The following is a 20,931-nucleotide window of genomic DNA, read 5'->3' on the forward strand; positions in this document are numbered from 1 at the left end:
GCATGAAGGTTTTGGACAAGTAGTGCCTTTACCTGCACCAGATACTGAAATCTTAAGTCACAAGTGTAATTTGTATGAATGATGTCTCTTTAAGGAAAATAAAAAAAGACTGTATTCCCATTTTAGAACCTGAGTCACACTGAATTGTGGTCCCTGCCCCGTTCTTACATGCGCTGAGTTTTTCAAAGTTTGCCTGTCTTTTGAATAGTTTAATCCTTGCATTCTCATCGGTGTTCCGTAATTATGTGTTTGGTCAGGCTGTAACCGTTTCTGGTCTGGTTATGCCTTTATGGTAGTGAAGTGATTAATGTACAGTATATTGAAAGCTCATACAGAAGATACTTGGAACCAGTTTTAATACGTCTGTATTTGATCCTTTTGGCAGTTTCCTTTGCCCAATGTAGTCTTGTATGCTACGCACCAGGAGAATAAGCGCCTTTTTGGATTTGTGCTCAGAACCTCAGGAGGGAGAGTTGAGAGCCGCCAAACTTCCATCTGCTATATCTTTGAATCAAATAACGAAGGGGAAAAGGTATTGGTGATGTTTATACTTGAATCAGTGTGGATTCCAAGATGTTGGATCCATTCAAGCTGTCTTGAGGGATTTCTGTGAGGGGAGTACCTTGTTTATGTACCAAAAAACAGTTAAGTCAGTCATAGTCTTACCTGTAAGTATTCTAATATGCTGGTATGGCTACTTTGGGAATCTGGCATAATTTTAAAGGCATTTTATTTGTTTTGTGTTTAGATTTGTGACTCTGTTGGACTGGCAAAACAGATTGCCTTTCATGCAGAACTGGTAAGAATCTTTTTGGGGCAAGGGATACCTATGAATGGAAGGGAGAGAGTATGTATAATATGTAATAGAGCATATTCTGCAAGATGCTTATAGCTGCAGTAATAATGTTGTGGTGTACTTTAAGGGATTTGCTTTCTAGAATTTAAACCCAAGATGGAAAGACTGACCAATGTCTGCTGTGGAACAATATATTCAAGACAGGATTCAGCTTGTTACCTTTAACAAGCATACCAGTCTTTTAAAAGAATGAGTGAAACAGTGGTACAACAGTTTTGAGCAAACTAGTAGAGTATCAAACATTTCAGGCTGGTGTTTGTTGCTCCATTTACATTTTTTCCCTTTAGGATCGAAAAGCATCAGAAAAGCAGAAAGAAATTGATAGAGTCAAAGAGAAACAACAAAAAGAACTGAATAAACAAAAACAAATTGAAAAGGTACGTGTATCATTATTTCTTAATACTTTCTTAAAAATTCTGCTATCTTCTTTTTGCAGTTGTGTTCCAAGCTCCAATATCATATTCTTTAGTACAAGTTCATAGAACATTGCAGAATTCAGTATTAAGAGTATGTCCTGTGCAGATTTTGTGTAATTTTGTATAGTGGCTTTTAAAAGGAGCTCTTCTGAGGAGATAAACCACAAAGTGTCTTTATAGGAATACTTAAGAGCAGTACTTGAAGGAGCATCTATCACAGGCCCAAAATAATTTCATTTGCTGGTGAGGGACCAATTATATAAGGAGGAAGGGGCTGCAAAAAACCACAGAATCATTTAGGTTGGAAGAGACCTTTAAGATCATTGAGTCCAATCATTAACCCAGCACTGCCAAACCCACCACTAAACCATGTCTCCAAGTGCCACATCCTCACATATTTTAATTACCTCCAGTGATGGTGACTCCACCACTTCCTTGGGAAGCCTGTTTCAATGCTTGACAACCCTTTTGGAGAGGAAATTTCTCATAATATCTAATCTAAACCTCACCTGGTGCAACTTGAGGCCATTTCTTCTTGTACTATTGCTTGTTACTTGGGAGAAGAGACCAGCCACCTCCTTGTTCTATCCTCCTTTCAGGCAGTTGTAGAGTGACAAAATCTCCTGAGTCTCCTTTTCTCCAGGCTAAGCAGCTGCACGTCCCTCAGCTGCTCTTCATAAGACTTGTGCCAGCTTCATTGCTTTTCTCCAGACATGCTCCAGCACCTCAGGGTAGTTGAAGACACTTGTTCCAACCTGCTGTGGTTTGTGCGTTATAGCTGTAGTATTGTGTTAGCTGTTCTAATAATGCCAACTGCTGAAATGTAAATGTTTTGGGTTGCTATCCAGGATTCTAATTCCCTCTGTACAGAAAGCTGTCCATTGATCCTATTAAAAGATAGTTTAGAAATCATTAGAATTGTATCCTGTTTCAGTTGTAGATGGCTTTGAAATTAAAACTCTTTTTCTGATCTCCCACTCCCCTTCTCAAATTAGGATTTAGAAGAGCAAAGCCGGTTGATAGCTGCTTCCAGCAGATCCAACCAGAACAGTGGAGAAGGACAATTTGTAGTCCTTAGCAGTAGCCAGTCGGAAGACAGTGATTTAGGAGAAGATGGAAAGAAGAAGAGAGAATCTGAAGCCTAAGGTTACCTACTTTATGAAAATTGGAATCATGGATCAGTTTGGTGAAATGGCACGAGTTCCACAAGAAGTGAAATGCAGGTGGAGGGTCTGCTGTGTCATATAGAAACTTCACAATACGTAGACCCTATAATGCCTTGATCATTCTTTCTCAATTAAGTGATTTCCATTTTCATGTCAGTATAATTTGTCTTCTGTATGCCAGATGTAGCATGGTGATGCTACCCTGTTTGTTGCAAAGTTATGTTTTCTCAAGGCTTCTCTGCAGTAAGGAAAAAAACTGTGGGGTTTCGTCTCCACTTACCTCTCTGTGCAATTGACTGCTCTTGAAGCAAAACTCAAAACTCTCGTTGGACTTCAACAGTACATTGAAACTCGTTCTTTACATGCAGTGTGGACACCACCTTGCTGAAAGCAGAAAGGGATGTCCAAATATGACAGTGCTAAGCTTTACCTAACTTGTTGCACATAACTGTTCTTAAATTTAGAAGGAAGAATCCTTAATAACATCAGTGAGATGTGCAATAGTTCTAGATAGAAGGATCTTATTTTTTGTTTCATATTGCACTGTATGATACTGTCTTAATTTCTTTGGTGAATATAATGCTGAAAGACTTCTTTCACCAAAAGGAAAAAATACTGTCAGAGCTAGGTAGAAGATGAGATGCAGTTGCACTTTGCTGCATGAGGAATGTATAAAGCATTCCTTATCAAATGATAAGAATAATGTATATACTCTTGTAGCACAAGTGCCAAGTTCTTGGTTTTTTCCCCAGTAGTGTAATGAAAAGCTGTAAGCCTTCAAGTTCACTTTTTATAAAACAGGCTTAGAGTTGCAGGAACATCTTGAATTCCATCATTTAAAAAATCTAATGCATATGTAAATGCCTTGCCACCAGTACACTACACTTACTGAAAAGGAGTTGAGGCTCTTTAAGTCTTTTTATGGAAATTAATTTTACAAACGGAATATACTTAGCTCTGAAGTAAGAGGCTATGCTAATCCTACATCCTAGAGTCAATCCTGTAAAGTGTGTTTCAAAGCAGTATCTGTTTACAGCTTCTAATCTGAACTCCATATTCCATACCCTATGTAATATTTATTTTGTATAGTACTAAATGCGCATTCACCTTTTGCTCCAGAAGAGAAAACTTGTTTGAAGAGAAATATTTATTTTTGCACTAATTACTATAAATACTAAAATCCAGTGGAACAGAATATATCTCTCTAATAGTGGCATGAAAATAACAAAGTATAGAAAGAGAAGAATATACTTATACTCCAAGTTATAATATAACAGTTATGAGTGTTTTACAGTTCATTGCAGGGCATTTCTGGTGTTTGGGAATGGAAGCAATTTTCAGAACACCTCCTGATCAGCTGGTGATGGCCCAGCCCTTCATAGCTGGAGCTGCTCAATGCCGATACAGTACATGAGGAATCTCAAGACCTCTCTGCTCCATGCCTGTAGGTGCAGGGAGGGATCAGTGTCCTTAGCCCTCCTCATGTGCTGGAGTGGCCCCGTGCTGGCAGCAGTTTTCTTCGGGTGCAGAAGTTCCTGGCCTCTGGCTCCTGTCACAGGAGATCAGGGGGAGTAGTGCAGCTCTTGCAGCACTGGGCAAGATTGACAGAGCTGAGCTCCTGGAGCACTGCAGCCTGGGGAAGGGCTTCAGCAACTGGGGAAGGGGTGACACCATCCCTTCCTTCAGAGAGAAGGGGAGGCTGAGCCTCCACGTTCTTTTCCTGAGTCAGTTAGCAAGTCTTGCTCCAGTACATTTTTTGTCCCCAGAGTAGCCTGTCACTTGCAGAAATTTTGCTGTTGCCCGGTCAGACCAGACAGCGTTGCCCTGTGGCCAGATTTGGCTTGAATATTGTCACATGGACCACACACATCTGAGCCTTTTGTCTGAAGAAAGAGTGGCATTTTTATTTGTCCTCTATTCTCCGCTCTCATCCATAGGACACTTTATATTCTTGCCAACAAAAAGGTACAGAGGCAGCAAACCCTTTTTTTTCCCCCCCTTTTTGTGCCTAAATCCTGGCTTATAGATCGTTGCATGGTAGCCAGGTTGTCTCTGCAGATCACTCCAGTTCAGGTTTCTCTGTCTGTTGGTTTTCACTTACTGCTATTTCTCTTTTCTAGCAAATATGGCAGTATAGCTCAAGGTTACTGGGTCTTACTGTATCTTCGTCAGGTACATGCTAAAAAATGAAGTAGTTTTGGAACAGCACAGGAACAATAGGAAATTGGTGGTCTCCAGTTTCTAGAATGTAGTCACCCAGCCTGTCGATTGTGTTGAGTAGTTTAGCTGCAGTAGCCCCAGCTCTATATGGAAGAGTTAATAGATTAGCAGTCTCATCAGAAAGCACTTCTGATGTATAACCTGTTTTGCATTAGCCTTACTGAAGAAATGTCAGAAAATCAAATGGCCACATTCTTTCCTGAAACCCACCATTACTATTTCAGACATAAATCTGTAAAGATGATGAAGAAAGCAGGAGAGTAAAGTTGGCAGATGAATTTGCTGTCATACAGGATTTTTCAGATTTAGCAATGCATGAATGGAATTACTCCATTTGCATAGGTGGAAAGCCTGAAAAGCAATTAAATGTAGTTCTCTAAAACCACATAGGAGTGAAGAGTGTTTTATGTTGGAGGATTCTCATCCTAACAACTAAAAAAGGGGGGAAATGATTGAAGAGAGTAAAAGAAAGCAGATTAATATGCATGAATGAAATAAAGGGGGGTAGTTTTGCTTATTTTGGAGAGTCTCCTTAGTGTAAAATGAGCAAAAAGATAAAAAAGCATCTAGGAGAGTGATGGAAGCTGCAGGAGCAAAAGGGAGGTCAGAAGAGATGAGGAGGTTAACGGGAGTGGTGCGCTGAGTGAATGTTGCCAAGTTTTTGCTTAAGGGGAAGAGCACAAGACTCCTTAAGTAGAACCACATCAGGGCAAAAAATAGCTGCTGAGGTTTTATTCATGCCCTCCTCCCCAAAGTATTTAGTACCTTAATTCCTGTGAGGTTTAGAACTACATCATCGAAGAAGAACACTTTTGTTAATTAACAAAAAAAGTGCTTAATATTTTTCTTGAGAGTATGACTTTTATTATCAGCACCTCATGTCCTCCTGGGAACTACTGCTGTAGGATTTCAGCACTTGAGCATTTTATTATTTTAAGTAAATTGCTGGTTGGTTTTCTCACCTGTAATTTATAGCTCCTGTTTAATATTGCCTTTTACTTACAGACTGATGTTTCAAGCACTTCGAGCTGAAGTTGTAGTTTGCAACATGTACATCTGCTAGTATTTCAGACACTCCTGAAAATACTCTTTCAAGTACCTGATTTTAAAGTGACTTTGCATTGGTACTGCAGCCACAGTGTTATTGAGGACTAATTTTTTATGTTGCTAATTGAAGCCTTGTAGTTCCTGCCACATTTTTCCCCGTAGGTAAGGGGATATTGAGTTTGTTACACTATATAAATTTACACGCTGCAGACCAAGCAAGTCTTGCTGCCCATTGTTACAAGCTACATACATTCTTTATGTGTGTAATGGCATGAATATATCAAAAGTATGCTTATGGGTATGCATTTTATTGCATTACAGATAATACGCAGCACTCCTCTGTGGCCACTAACAGCTTTCTCCAAGTTTAAATCGGAGGACAAGTTAAGAGTCATACGCAGTGTAGCCATATATAACTGGTTATGAGCACGTAGTTTAAACTAATTTGAATATGATTGTCTTGTCATACTTCCTTCATCTGTTTAGGTTTGAAACTGTATGAAGACAATTTACTATCTAACAATGAAGTAATATTTAGGAGTTAAGGAATGTTCCCCCTCTACCATGCTGTCAGATGTCATCTTTATATAGATGTAAACACTGAGCTAAAAATTTTGCAACAGCTGAAGCTATTTTTGGACCTATAATTTATGTACATTGATATAAAGAAGCAAACATGCACATAAGTGTAAGGTAAAATCTGATCAATTAGTTGCACAGAATTTGGGAGAAGCCAATGGAGAAAACTATGTTATGATATAGTCTCTTGCTATTTCAGAAATAATTCCATAGAGGACGAAAACCTGCCTCTGCTTAGTGAATTTAGTAGAGATATTGTCTAGTCTAACAGTGAGAGCTGGTATTTTATATTCTTTCTGCTGCTCTATTTTACAGAATATCTTGCAAGTCAATCAAGGCCTCTGAGGCTTTTCTTTTTAACCCAGCAGTAAGTTGGTATTTTTTATTTTTTATTTTTTTTCTGTTTTCCTTGCCACAGTGGTATCTGAGTTGTCATGACAAGAACAAGTCAGTGTGTTATTGTGAATGCACTTGTATTCCTAATGAAGTTTCTATTGCAAGCCAAGGATTTTGTACTATCTTTCAGGTTATTTTTATAATAGAGTGGTCAAATTCTTACGATGATATTCTGGATTGGTCCTGTTCTAGTGAAGTGTAAGTGATTTTTGCAATGTTTGAGACCGACTTGCACATTTTCCCAGAATAGCTGTATTAAAAACCTCCAGTGGCGTATTTGTGTCAACTTTGATTGTTGTATAATCTTGGAAACATGGACAGTAAACCTGCTGTGTCAGGGCTTCAGTCAATGTTTTGTCCATTAAATAAAAGCTTAACTATAGGAACTTTCTGGGTGGGATTTGTACTAATCCAAAAATCTCCTGCATTTTTCATAACACTGACTTCCAGGAAGTAATTGGTGATAGGATGTGGTCCCTTCCGCTGAACAAAGTTTTAACACACAGTTACATCGCTCTGTTGTCAAAGTGTATCTCCTCTTAGTTCTAACCATATTAGGCAGATAACCTCAGAAGAAGTTACTGTACTTGGGAATGCTGATTGATAACTTATTTTTGCAAGAATCAAAGACTGAACGGTAGAAGAATATTTTTAAACATCGTAGCTGCCTATTTAGTGCACTTGTTGGTGTGGTCATCTGACAAGGTGTAGCACTCTGCAGAGCTGTGGTTGTAATAGTCAGAATTCACGTGTACAGAGGCTTATATATACCAGCACAACCATTAACATGGGTACTGATACATATCTTCATGGGCTTTGTTAGTTTATTGTATGATAAACACCGTGTAAAAAGTAAATGGTCATAACTACATTATGGTTAAATTTGTATTTTATAAGATTTGTAGATTTTTCTGGGGAAAAGCAGACTTTTGGATTATGTAACTTCTGTGATAAAGATGCATGTATAACTAGAAAAAAATTCTATGCTTACTTGATAATGAAGGAATAAATACTGCTCATGCTAAGTGTGTTGATAAACTTTCTTTTTTCTAAAAATACAGCAGTATTTTTAGGAAGAACAGGCTCTGTGTCTGTGTGTACACTGTGAGCCTTCCCAAGACAACTGTGACTGCTGACAGGTAGTGCTCCAAAAGCCTACACTCCAGCTGCATTAAGTGAAACTCCTAAAATTGCAAGCATACCTTTAGGCGGCACTGCAGGAGGAAAACCTAGTTCCAGCAAGAGTAATCAAAATACGTGGTGGACAATACATATTCGTACCAGAGACTGAGGTGCAGAACTAACACAGCTGTCACAAATAGTGCCTGCTTGCTGTACCATTGGTATTTTGCGCTAGCTTCTGCTAAGCAGAGGTTTCTGTGGCTGTTAATCCCATTTCACTGCTTAGAATGTGGGATTGCTTCATCGAGTAAGGGGGGGAAGAAAACTGCTACTTAAGCTGCTCTGCAGAACTTCACTGTTAAGACTTCAAAATAAAAAGTTGTAGGACAAATAAAAACTTACTTGTTGGCAAGAGAAAGGGAAGTACAAGAGAAAAAAACCCCCTATGGTTAAATTCCTGACCTTAAACTAAACCCTGAGTTTAACCCTGCAGTGGGGGTAGTGTTACCTGTCATGACAGGCTTTAACTTAGCCGTAACATAAGGCTTGTGTTTTGCAGTTCCTTAACTTGCCCCACTAAGCATTTAAAATACTATTGCTGTAACTTACACATAGTTTATATTCCAGTAGATAGGTAGAATGTGATCACTAATACTTACATTTTGGGGTTCTCCCCATTTTCTTCAGGGGGCAAGGGGGACCGCTGGTATTCTTTAATATGTATGAGATACATCCCAACAGAAAAAAGTCTTATCCACACCAATATGCCCTTCAAACTATAGAACTAATACTTATGTACAGTTGAGGTGGTAGGTGCCTGTGAAATTTTCCTGTCCATAAAGGTCATATTCCTTGTATAGTACATAGTCTTTCAAGCAGTTTGGCAGTGGAAGGAAGGTCATGAAGACAGGACAACGGAGGCGCAACCGGCCCATGCACGTCCGTATCTTCAGACGACAAAGATGCTTCAGAGAGCGAGGATTTGCTAGAAATGAGAAGGCAAGATGGATATTAACTAATTTATTAACTGTTCTTCAATTTATTGACTCAATACTTTGCTACCTTTCTAAAGATTTCTAACCTATTTTGCAGCTTATTCACTGTGAATAGATAAAATAAATGTGACTGTCCGTAGACAACCTGACTGGTCAGGATCTACTCTTTTTGTCTCAGCCCATACAGCTCCCAGTTATATTTACAACCACTGGCATCTAAATCAATAGCTTTTGTTTCTGTCAAGTTGGCCAAATGTAGGTTAATTAAAGTTTAAGGAGTAAAGCTTAGGGAATGTACTATAACCCCATATAACTGGTGCCAGTTTTCTGTCAACCTGAAGCTACTAAAAGTAGGATTTTGAGTCACTACTTCTTAATCTATGTACAAGCAAAAGGACATAAAATTAATCTAGACTATAATCACTCCATTAAAAATAGTGGTATGTTAAACTTGCTCTATCAACTTGAGGCAGGGGGAAATGGTTTTCTCCACTTTAAGAGGGTTGTGTTGTCCACGTTGCAATTAAAGTTCACAAGTGCTCTACCTAAATGGTGCAGTTACTGTGTTAGACTTCTGAGAGACACAGTTTAAATCCTACACAGGCTGATGTTTAAGAGGTCTCTTACTGTCAAAACATAACTTCTGGCCTAACAGGGGTCAAGAAAAGCACGGTCTGAGGTAAAGAAAATGAAAATGCAACTAACAAAAATGGCCCCAATCCCCAGTTTGTCTTCCCAAAGGCAAACATCGATACTTACTTAAAATCAAATTGATGTCTGGCCAGAGTTCCTGTTCTTTGAGAACTCCTTCTAGCTTCCAGCAGATATTAACATGATCGACGTAATCTAACATTACTCGCACTACTTTCCCAGACAGATGCTTCAGCCATGACAAGGTTATCACTTCACAGAACTGATAGAAACAAAATGTTTTATAGATAATATTCAACACTCTTGTCAGTGACTTACACCTCTGCAGGGCAAAAGCCAGGAACAATGCGCTATGATACCGGACAACCTAGTGAGCCAGCCTGGATGTCCCTGCTTTCAGAGCATGAACAAGACCATGCTGGGGAGCCAATTCTGTACTGACCATTAGCATATTATTAGCAACATTTCCACAAGTAAAAAATAATGTTTATGCTCATTTGTTGTCATGAACCAGGCCTCACTGCAACACCTATTAAATTTTAAAGCCGTGTCTATTCCTATCTTTGTGTATGAACTGTCTTACAGTTTCAAAACTTCCTTTTCTGGCACTACATCAAGTACATTTTCATTTAGTTTTAGGAAGGCTATTGGAAGTAAAGCAACATATGAAGCCATCTGATAGACTTACCATTGTGTCTTTGATAACGGTCGAAGTCCATCCATCAGTCACGTACTGGGAATGCGAAGTGCTTCCCTGAGGGCAGTCAAAGCAGCGGTGCACATCATACCCATAGTTCATCAGCATTCTTAACATGACTTCATCTTTCAGAGCGTACTGTAGAGCTGATGGAAAATGTGTTGTATTCACTCTGCAGAAGTAATTGACATTTGCCCCGTGTCGGAGCAGTAGATTCATTAACTCATAGCTGCCCATCCTCAAGGCTATTTGGAGACAGTTGATGGGATCTTGGTTTGTCAGGGCTCCAGCATTCAACAGCAGCTGTGTTGAGCGGATATCCCCGTTGGAAACAGCAAAGTACAGTGCAGATTTCCGGTGGTCATCGTAGCCTTTGCGAACTCTCTGATCCAGCATAAAATTGGCATCAAAACCAGATTTTAGGAGAAATTCAAGGCACTGAGGATGTCCTCCTGCTGCTGCTGAGTGAACTGGACTTATCCCACTTTCTTTAATGGCATCAAAATTAGTAACTGGAACTAGTATTTTTAAGGCTCTGAAGAATTAAGAAAGAAGAAACTCAGAATCTGAAACACACTGGTTCACCTACCTCGATCTTTGAATTTCTCTGTGTTGCTGGGCTTCAGAATTCATCATGAAAGTATAAAACTGTCTTAATTGTCCAAACCAGTACTATGGCATGCTATACCTCTGCATTGGCTTTAACTGCTAGTAGTTAAATTGTTAGCCAGAAAGGGATACTGACTTTACACTTACTACACACAAAATACCATTCTATTATACTAATATTCATGAACCAACCCATTCCTTGCTAGACAAATGATTCCTTCTCAACAAAAGCTTTTCCTAAATGTTGAGAGCAGAGTGTTACTGCTTAACCTGTAGCAATTAGGGAATTAACAGAATACATTATGACATAAATACATATAATATATAATTTAATATAAACATTAAAATTTAAATTTATTTAATTTATATAAAACAGTAACACAGGAATTAAGAATCCTCAGATTCTTAACCATGATTCAAGATTTCCACTATTGAAGACTTGTTTCTCATTTACTGGTTGTGATTTTAGCATAAACACCTTCCAGAAACCTTCCTGTCTTTAAAACAGGGGTAACCTTTATCCCCTACGTCTAGTTGTTTATTTAATACATTTACCTTCCTGTAATCGGGTGGAGATTAGGCATACCCAATGATATTGAGGGGATCCCAAGAACCTCAGCATCAGACTGGACAGTGTTATTATTTGTGACAAGTGGGAAATACTACAGGAGTTATGTTCATCCTAGAACAACGATGATTTTATCCTGACTCATGTCTTGCATTCAGACACAGATAACTCATCCTTACAAGGTAAAAAGAATCCTTCTACAAAACTACAGATTTGCTGCCTGCTTCAAATAAGGTAGAATTAGCAAAGTTAGTATTTCTGGTGTCACCATTACTTGATTTTTAAGTATATTAACTCACAGAAAGTGTCCTCTATATGCAGCTCTGTGGATTGGCAAATGACCTGAGTGCTTTGGTACATTGGCATCAGCCCCATATTCTAGCAAAAGACTCAGAGAATCTGGATTTCCTCCTCCTGCTGCTTCAAATAGCACAGAAGCACAATCCATTGCCTGTGAAAGAACATCTGCACCTGGAAAGAAGCATCAAGGATTCTCACAGTGGTCACTGCAAATATCCAGCAGTAACTTAGTATCTCCAGCCCTCCAATGACATAGTATTGTGAAGGCTACATGTTACTAAATCAACCTGCTGTAAAATAGAAACACAGAATAGTTGCAGTTGGAAGGGACCTCTGGAAACCGCCCAGTCCAACCCTGTGCAGGGCCAGCTACCGCAGGTTGCTCAGGACAGCATCCATTCTGATTTTTATCATCTCCAAAGATGGACACTCCACAACTTCTCTTAGTGACCTGTTCCAATGTTCAACCACCCTCGCAGAAAAAAGTGTTATGTTCAGACAGAATTTGCCAGTTTCAGTTGGTGCCTAGTCTTCCTACAACATCCTATAGAATCATACAACATTCTACAGAGGCCTACAGAATCATCCTATAGCCTTCTTTTCCTACAACATCCTATAGAATCGAGTCTCACCTTTTTGCAGTAAGAGCTCCATAATTTCTGTATGGCCAGCCTGTGCAGCCAGTGCTAGAGGTGTGAGCCCATATCCACTGCGAGGGTCAGGGTCTGCTCCAGAACGAAGGAGAAGCTTTACCAGATCCTTCCTGCCTACTCTGGCTGCCTCATGTAAAGCAGTCCTCTTGTGGACACACTGCAAATTCACTTTTGCACCAGAATTTATCAACAAGGAGGCAATCTCATACGAATCATGTTTAATTGCTGTAAGACAATAACGAAAATGTCAACCAGAATGTTATTCCATACTATTCTAGGCACTATGGCTTCTATTACGCAGCAGCCCAGGAAACCTCAAGCTGTTCCTGATAGTGCTATTGATGCACTGAGAAATGTCACACTACACTAAAAGGTTTAACTTATCAACAAGTCTGTTCTTTGTTTCCAGGATAACATTACCTATAAAAATGAATAATTTTATGGTAATCTCTTTTTCTTTCTCTAATCCCCTGTTGTGTTTGGTACTGCAACAGAATACAACTTCCCTTGCCACTAGACAGAGATCACATACAGGGGACTTTGTGCGGCCAGGAGCTGGCCTGCTCAGAGAGCTCTACTTAATCTTCATAAGCAATTATCATAATACGAAATGAAATTTAGAATTACTGTGTCACATGCCTTCTTAGCTTAATAAACCTTATCTGTTAAGTCAGGAGGGATCTTAAAAGAGTCATTTGCATTGGCTCTAGTGGGTGGAATGAATAGGCAATACTTTTTCCTCCTTCTCTCTTTGATCTTCCAGGCTGTGTGGGATAGAACACTGAGTGCCCTTCACCAAGACAGATTAGGTAGAGGAGCTTCATGTGCCACAACTACTTGAAATACCACTGACAGCACACTATAACCTCTGATACCCCATTATCAGTAACCTACATGACTGCTGTAGTTAAATTTCATAAATCCCCACCTTAGGGGACAGTGTATTTTAATATACTGCACTTCAAAAGTATCTAGGAATTCTCTACATCTTTCCTAAGAAGCTTTAGCCTAGCAGCCTAGTCTAGCCTAGCTAGACTAGAACATTTTTTGCTCCTTATAGCAAAATGTTTTAGATATTGCTTTGAAGACAAATATGTCAAACTGAAACCTAAAAGGTGTAACTACAATCTCACCTCATTCCCCCACCTCTCTGCCCCTAAATAAAGTATTCACCTATAACTAAAGGAGAATCTCCCTCTTCATTCTTAACATTGGGGTTGCAGCCATTGAGCAGGAGAAAGCGGACATTTTCTACAAAGCAATTTCTTACTGCCACCAGTAGAGGTGTTTCCCCTTTTAGAGTGGTCTGTTCCCATGTAACAGCACAGGAGGCTGAAATACAGAAAAGCAGAACACATTTGAAGCGGGATGATTCATCAAATACAACATTGTAAAACTTTTTGGTGAGAAACCAGAAGGGTTCTGTACCTTTAAAAGTGATTTCAAGGATATTCTTATTTAGCTGTGCTGCAGCTTCATGCACTGGAAGCCAGCCCTGCTGATCTGCTTCTTCAAAAGCAGAACTGTGCCTTACCAACTTCATCAAGGCCTCTTCTTGGCCTGTGATATTTTAAGACAGACACATATCTCATTACTCATCATAAAACAAAATTCAGGGAACTAATATACTGAGTGCCATCTATCCCATCAGTGTATCTGGAATAAACAACTTGCTTTGTCAAAGCAATTTTTTCTCACAGGGTGGTTTACATGAATGGAACAATCAATGATTAATATTGATTCACAAAGCATTTTGAATTATACATTGAAAAAACTTATAATAGTATGACTAAAATAGTTCAAATGCAATTCTCTCATGAGCAGTAACGCATGAAAGTTTAATGCATAAACAGGTGCCCTGGTGAAACTATAGGAAAAATATTTAGGTAGCCAAAAGTAAAGTTAAGCTGATTTAACAGGGATGAGACTGATCTCAACAATGACGCCACTCAAGAGATTCCTAGGGGTATAGGCTTAGTGTGGTGTATTTGTACTTAACTGCCCGAATTGCTGCAATTATCTTTTCATGTTCTTTACTTGTAACATACTGGAAGCTGCACAAAAAGAAAAAAAAAGAAGTAAAAATTAACATGAATTCAGGATATAAATATACTTTAATTTAAATAATCAGTTCTAGACTACACGTTAAGATTTCTGTAAGTTATGTATGTTTTTTCAGGGTTTAATAGATTAAACCACTTCTTTTGTTGGTCTTCCCCTGCCACTGTAAATATTGGATTTTTCACACAAAAGCCAACAATTAACTACTAAAATGAAAAGCTACCATATCAGTGTATTTCTGTATCACGTACTTATCTTTTTCATAAAGCTTGTACTCATTTAGATATTGCTGTAAAACATCACCTGGAAGTTTCATACATTCCATATTTTTGAGGAAAGGGGAATACTTTTTCAGAGAGAACTCAGAACAAGTGAGCTACTAGTGGTTTCCAGTACCCATGAGACAAGGTCAGAGAAATACAACATACGGAGTTACAAAGGAAAATAAGGTTACTACATGCTTATAGTAATGCCAAGAAAACACTAAAAATAGAAGTAATAACTTACGACCTTTCATCCTCTATTGCGCTGACACTTGCTTCAATTTTATGCCTATCTCGTAAGCTTTCCTGAATAGCTTGTTGGGTAGGGATTTCATCTTCAGAATCATCATCGAATATATACATAGAATCATACATGGCAAATCTGCACAACCTGGATCACTTTTCATAGGAAAACACTGCTTTTTAATTGGAAGCAGATGTTAAATCTTCAGGTTAAATCTGCAACAAGAGAAATAGCAATCACAGTTTAAGTATCAAGAGAAATTAAACTTCAGTTTAAAAGAAATTAAGACAACTTCTCCCTCTCAAGGTCCAGCCTTCTCCCCAGTATTTAAGATTGTGCTACAAGGAGTTATTCTATTTATAACAGTAAAGAGTAAAAGTAAAGGTTTTCTATTCCAATGGGATGTGCTAGATTTGCCTCTGTTCCAGAAACTGAACATATAGAATAGCTACTTGTTCTGGCATTACTTACTAGAAAGCAGCAAAAATAAGTAAAATTCAATTTAAGAGTCATTCCCTCTTAAATGCTTTAGACACCCAAATATCATCACGATGGTGCTCTGATGTTCCTTAGCAGAAAACCTAAAGGGGGGGTGGGGGTGGGAAGAAAAGGGGGTGTGAATGAGCGGCTGCATGGTTCTGCGTTAGAGCTGGGCTTAAATCATGACAATATGCAATAAGACTTGAGATGTTTTTTCAGTTTGTTCACAGAGGGCCTGGAAGAGAAGGGCAAGTAAAGGACACGCATTTAAAATAATAAAAGTTATTATGTTGAATATTAAGACTGTTAAGACTGTCTCTGTAGTCAAGAAAGTATTCTACATTTGTGCTATGTGCATCAGCCTCCCAGCGGATAGGGATATTTGTAGGGGATATATATATAAAATACTGCAGCAGTATATATCCAAATGCAGGCAGAAATAGAACACACTGGTGTAACCACAAGGGAGTTAATAATTAAAAAAAAAAAAAAAACAAAAAAAAAAACTTAAGAATAGCATTAGTTAAAAAAAAGTTTGCCAAATTGAAAGAGTTCAATTTACAATATTTTTACCCTTTTAACATTGTAATAAAAACAATGAAGCATAGAAATAAACCCAATTGATACTATTTGTTAAGTCTGAATGTTAAAACTTAAGAAGAAATCAATCATTAAATAGTATTATGTGTGTAGATGTACACTGTTCTGTGCATAAGCAGTCACACTGTTCTTTTGTATATTCACCTACATGCATACATACATACATACACATACATAGACTAAAATCACAGATGTTCTGTTGGACTCAAAACTCTCATCTGTTTTACCTTAACACAACTTCCACTACTGTCTTTCAAGAGAGTTGCCCTGAAAAAGCAACAAAAAATACAGGGAAAAGTAAAATAAACTGAATATGTAAAACTGAAAGCAAATAAATAGATTAGCAAAATGAATAAGCAAAATGAAGGAAGTTGCCAAGATGCCACTCAAAAAGTTTGGAATAATTCTAGAAACAACTTAAAGTTGAGCAGCAGTAATTCATAGCAAACCTGCATTATTTAATTTGTTACCTGATCCACCTATATGATTGCAGCAAGGCCTTGCTCTGTAATTGCACAGGTAGCAAAAAGAGAAATCTATTAAGAAAATGTACAGACAAGTAACTGTTAGTGTTTGATTATACCTACAGTACAATTAATAGATGAAAAGTTCAAATCTAGACTAGTTCTATTTTGTAAAAAGACAAGTAATTTCTCTATGAATTCAGAAAATATACTCGTTTTCCTCACCTTCTGAAAGAGGGAAGACCTTACACTTTGACGAAGTGATTATTAAGTTGAAAGTGATATTTTCAGGACTGAAAATGATCCCAGTAGAGCCCATGTCCATTAATAGCTCACTATAAATACCTGATCATAAGATACTCTGGGACTTTCTCTCTGTTTCTTTCATATGGGTTAGCTATGTTTAATAATCTGACCTGACAAACTGTGTCAGCAAAAGAGGGAATTACAAGTCTGGTTTCTTTGTGAAAATATTCTGTTAAAAGTTTTTGGAATGAGAATTTCAGAACTGTAAGTAGCAGCTATTACATTACGGAAAGAAAATTCTTCAGTGCTTTCCTAAGAGAGTAAACTGAAGATACTCTTTTAAGTACGGTCCTAACAGTAAGCACAAAAAATAAGGCAAATAAAAGTAAACATAAACAAGCAAAATCAAGCAAGAACTTTATTAAAACTTACTACATTTTTTCTGATTGCTTAACATCAATTCACATATTAAACAGAAAAACAAACAAAAGATAGAGTCTTTAAAGGGAAAACCACAATTTCAGAAAAACAGACCTATGCTGAAAACTCTTGCCAGTGTAACATACAATAAACAGCGAAGTGAAGCACAGATGCCTAGTTAGCTAGTGACTGTAGGACAGAGTGAGACTTTCTCATGCTTAATTTACTGCTACTGTATTTTATGGAGGGATGCTTACAAAGCAATAACGATGGCTGTGTCTGTGTGCAATAGTTCTTTGCTAAAGAGATCTAGGAAGAATTCTTGAGTATTTTTACTATTTATTTTTTTATTTTAAAGAAAAAAAAGCGCAGAATCGGTGAAGGAATAGAAACTGGACTGCCTCTCTGGAGCAATAGGGAAACAGGTAACATTTTAGCACCTACTACAGATTGTTAAACAATTTCTCATACTGCAATCTTTGCTGTTGCTATGACACAACATAAGCTATATACAAATCCATACTGAAATCCCCAAACTTACCACCTACTAGCTTTCTACTGACATGTTTCAGTGCTTTTTCAAGTTCATTAACTGCAATGTTTCTGAAAATGCAGACCAGTTTCATTTTCGATTAAGATGTATTTTGTGATATTGAAATAATGCATAAAATTGACATTTAAACATTAATGATATTACCAAAGGCTAAAATCCTAGCTGTATCTTTTATAGATTCTAAAGATGCTAATAATAACACATAGTTTTTTAAGACACAATAGTGAGCATCAGAAAAATCTGCATGCCCTCTTATAATATAAAAAAGTCAAGATGTTTCTTTTACACAGTATATTCCACTTCCTCTGTAAGCCAACAAAAAGATCAGGATCTAGTGAAGCCCATATCTGAACTGTCCAAAGTTAGTCATCCAGCTGGCAGAGCAATACACCACCTTGCTTGAGCCAGTGTTGTACTGCTTTATCTGTGTTAAGCATCAAAGCAATGATGAAGTTAGCAGAATGTCCAGTAGTCGATAAAACTCCTTTGTGCTCACTTGTCTTGTAGAGTGGGCAAATACATGCATTATATTTCTTTATTTCTGATTTTACAGGTTAAAAAAAAAAAACAAAACAAGAAATTACATTCAGAAGATCTATTGACAGAAACATAACCTGCATACAAATATTAAATATTTACAGGAACATCCTTAAAGCTAACTAAAAATGCAAAATTGTTTTTAAGTAATCAAATAAAATCATCTGGCCTTTTTTTCTGTGTTTTCTTGAGTGGTTTGTTTTTAAATTCAGCTAATTTAACTAGAACTTGTTTTCAAGGCTCTGTGCCTTTTTGTGATTCCACCAGCTTTACAATCATTCAAAGGCACTTTAAAATCTGAACAGTTGCATAGTTGAAGCATAGCTCATACACAAGCTTTTAACAGCTCCACAAGAACTAGTTCCAACAGCCACTGAACCTAATTGCAATTCAAGGCTCCCTGCGACTCAAGGACACAACTCTGCAGGAACTCTTTGCATGCCTAGACTGCTTACACGCAACTTGTGCAAAGTCTAAAATCATTCATGTCTCACCAGATTCATCCAAAAAGCACAGGCAGAAAAAGTGGAAACTTTGTAAGACTACCTATTAGCTAATAACATCTGAGTAGCAACAGCTGCAGTAGAAAGTACTCCTGAAGTGAATAAATAAAAACAGGTATTTACTGCTTCTGATCAAAGAAAACAAGAGCGATGGGAAATAGCTTACTGGCATGACAGACAGCCAGCATACCAACTAAAAATAACCTGAGCAAACCTCGCTAAATCGTGTGAGCTAAAACACTCAGTCTCTGTAAGTCTGTTAAAAGTTCTCTTCCACTTGAGCCAGGAATTCAAGCACCATGTGCTTTCCCATCTCTATTAACTTCTGGTTGAAAAGCAGATTGGGCAGCGCCTAAACATAGTTATAAAAATTTAATTTAACTAGTCCTTTTGTCTAATGGAAAACTGCAAGCATCTATGGGGAGAGGGACTGGCTCAGATGTTGCTCAGAAGAGATGAGACTGAGTCAAGCTGTCAAGCTCAGTTTCTGATGTAAAAGTCATAGGTCAGATGCACATGGTTTCTCTGCACATTTGGGTACTCTGGTGAGGGTAGGAGCACTGACCTGAAAAAAGTAATTCACTGTTGCAATTTCTTACTGAATAGCTCAGGCTTCAGAGAAATTATACTCACTTGGCTTTATCCAAATGATTGGCATCACATCAAAGAGCAATTTGGGATACTGCTCAGCTAACATTCCCCTGGTGAGAGAAAGCAACAAAATAATTATCCGTGGTTTGGTGTTAAACTACAGATGGGTTTGGAGTGTCCTTTTTGGTTGTTGCTTGCTGTCCTGGGCTCAGCAGTAGCAGTCATTTTTCTCCTTCTCAGTAGCTGGTGCAGCGCTGTGTTTTGACTTTCAGCCTGGGAACAGCGCTGATAACACCAACATTTTTAGTTGCTGCTCAGTAAAGTTTACTCTGACCAAGGACTTTCTGAGCCTCATGCTCTGCCAGGGAGGAGGGGAAGCCGGAAGGAAGCAGAGACAGGACACCTGACCCAAACTAGCCAAAGCGGTATTCCATACCACAGCACGTCATGCCCACTATACAAAGCGGGGGCAGTTACCAGGAAGGGTTAGATCACTGCTCGGGTCAGGCTGGATATTGGTCAGCGGGTGGTGAGAGGTTGTATTCTCTTCCCTTGTTATTTCCCCTTTTCATTATTATTATTGGTGGCAGCAGCAGTGATTTGTGTTATACCTTAGTTACTGGGCTGTTCTTATCTCAGCACATGCGAGTTACATTCTTTCGATTTTCCCCCCCATCCCTCCGGGAGCGGGGGGAGGAAGAGGTGGGGGTGAGAGAGAGGCTGCATGGTTTCCGAGTGACAGGCTGGGCTTAAACCACGACACTTGCTTTTTATTAAAATAACTGATTACTTTCAATTCTCAGCTTTTTCCATGATCCCTGTATATTCAACATACAAAACATTTCTATGTGTTTTATATTAAATGTTAATCAGACCTGTTGCATGCGATCCAGTTCTGAGTATTCTTTGAACTCTGCCTCAGAACATGTCAGCTTTCCTAAGTCCATCACCAGTTTCTCATGTTTCTGCATTAGTTCTTGCTCTCCTTTACATTTAAACTTTTCAATGAGCTGCAAAACAATTGGGGTTTTTAAAATGGTACAAAAGCAACACAAAAGTGGTTTTAAGTCCTTTCAATAATTAACATACTCAGTACCATCTAAATTAAATACTTAGCACAAACAGACAGAAAATTAACAATCCAGATAATTTATTATTGTCACAACAGTTGAAATTACTACTGGAGTTGCTTTCTAAATGTCACATTTAAGTGTGTGCAATCCCTATATGTTAACACGGGACCCTTAACTCTGCAATCATGGCAGTTAGGATTGCCTTGGAGGCTTCCTGCCACAGTCAGACAAAAGATAAGAAAGTGTTACAGGAAAAACAAAACAAAACAAAAAAAACACCCCCAAAAACCCCCAAACAAACAAAAAAAGATAGATGGATTCTCATCTCGTTAGTTCTTAAACATTTTTATGAGGCATTACTAAAATTACTCTAAATTCCTATAAAGAAGCAAGAGCCTTGAGTCAAGCCTAAAGCCTTAACTGTACCACAGCCAGAGAGAATGAATGCTAATGAAATGAATACAGAGAAGCAGAAGAAAAGAGAATAATCTACAGTCACACAGAGAAAACCAGATGTTGTGTATTCTCTATTAATGATTGCTACCTCCAAAACACAATTCCTACTGTTCTTTTATTGACAGAACAAAATATCATTTTAACTAAATGACTTCCTGTTCAGAG

General features: G+C 38.1%; 2 protein-coding genes and 1 long non-coding RNA gene across 5 annotated transcripts in view; 1 reads left to right on the forward strand and 2 right to left on the reverse strand.

The window, feature by feature from the left end:
• APPL1 (adaptor protein, phosphotyrosine interacting with PH domain and leucine zipper 1) overlaps positions 1 to 17,480 on the forward strand; it is a 39,571-nt gene extending 22,091 nt beyond the window's left edge. For 2 of the 3 annotated variants that reach the window (XM_065687657.1, XM_065687659.1), the window contains 4 exons: positions 386 to 532; positions 749 to 799; positions 1,144 to 1,233; positions 2,268 to 7,705. In XM_065687657.1, the coding sequence (XP_065543729.1) occupies positions 386 to 532; positions 749 to 799; positions 1,144 to 1,233; positions 2,268 to 2,417 (438 nt within the window). In that variant the 3' untranslated portion in view covers positions 2,418 to 7,705. Of the gene's footprint in view, positions 1 to 385; positions 533 to 748; positions 800 to 1,143; positions 1,234 to 2,267; positions 7,706 to 17,412 lie in introns of those variants that run through there. The other variant, XM_065687658.1, reaches the window with a different exon arrangement.
• ASB14 (ankyrin repeat and SOCS box containing 14) lies at positions 3,601 to 16,188 on the reverse strand. Its single transcript, XM_065687661.1, has 10 exons — positions 16,151 to 16,188; positions 14,847 to 15,058; positions 14,279 to 14,329; positions 13,704 to 13,840; positions 13,449 to 13,607; positions 12,255 to 12,500; positions 11,622 to 11,793; positions 10,137 to 10,680; positions 9,557 to 9,710; positions 3,601 to 8,787 (listed from the first exon to the last, which is right to left on the reverse strand). The coding sequence occupies exons 2-10, from the start codon at positions 14,972 to 14,974 to the stop codon at positions 8,594 to 8,596; spliced, it is 1,785 nt and encodes a 594-aa protein (XP_065543733.1). The 5' UTR covers positions 14,975 to 15,058; positions 16,151 to 16,188; the 3' UTR covers positions 3,601 to 8,593.
• Positions 17,034 to 20,226, reverse strand: LOC136018455 (uncharacterized). Its single transcript, XR_010614417.1, has 3 exons — positions 20,113 to 20,226; positions 19,280 to 19,347; positions 17,034 to 18,147 (listed from the first exon to the last, which is right to left on the reverse strand). It is a non-coding gene; the product is annotated as an uncharacterized LOC136018455 (long non-coding RNA).
• Between the last annotated feature and the right edge of the window lie 705 nt (positions 20,227 to 20,931).

The sequence above is a fragment of the Lathamus discolor genome, chromosome 7, assembly GCF_037157495.1.
Source record: "Lathamus discolor isolate bLatDis1 chromosome 7, bLatDis1.hap1, whole genome shotgun sequence".
Classification (NCBI taxonomy): domain Eukaryota; kingdom Metazoa; phylum Chordata; class Aves; order Psittaciformes; family Psittacidae; genus Lathamus; species Lathamus discolor.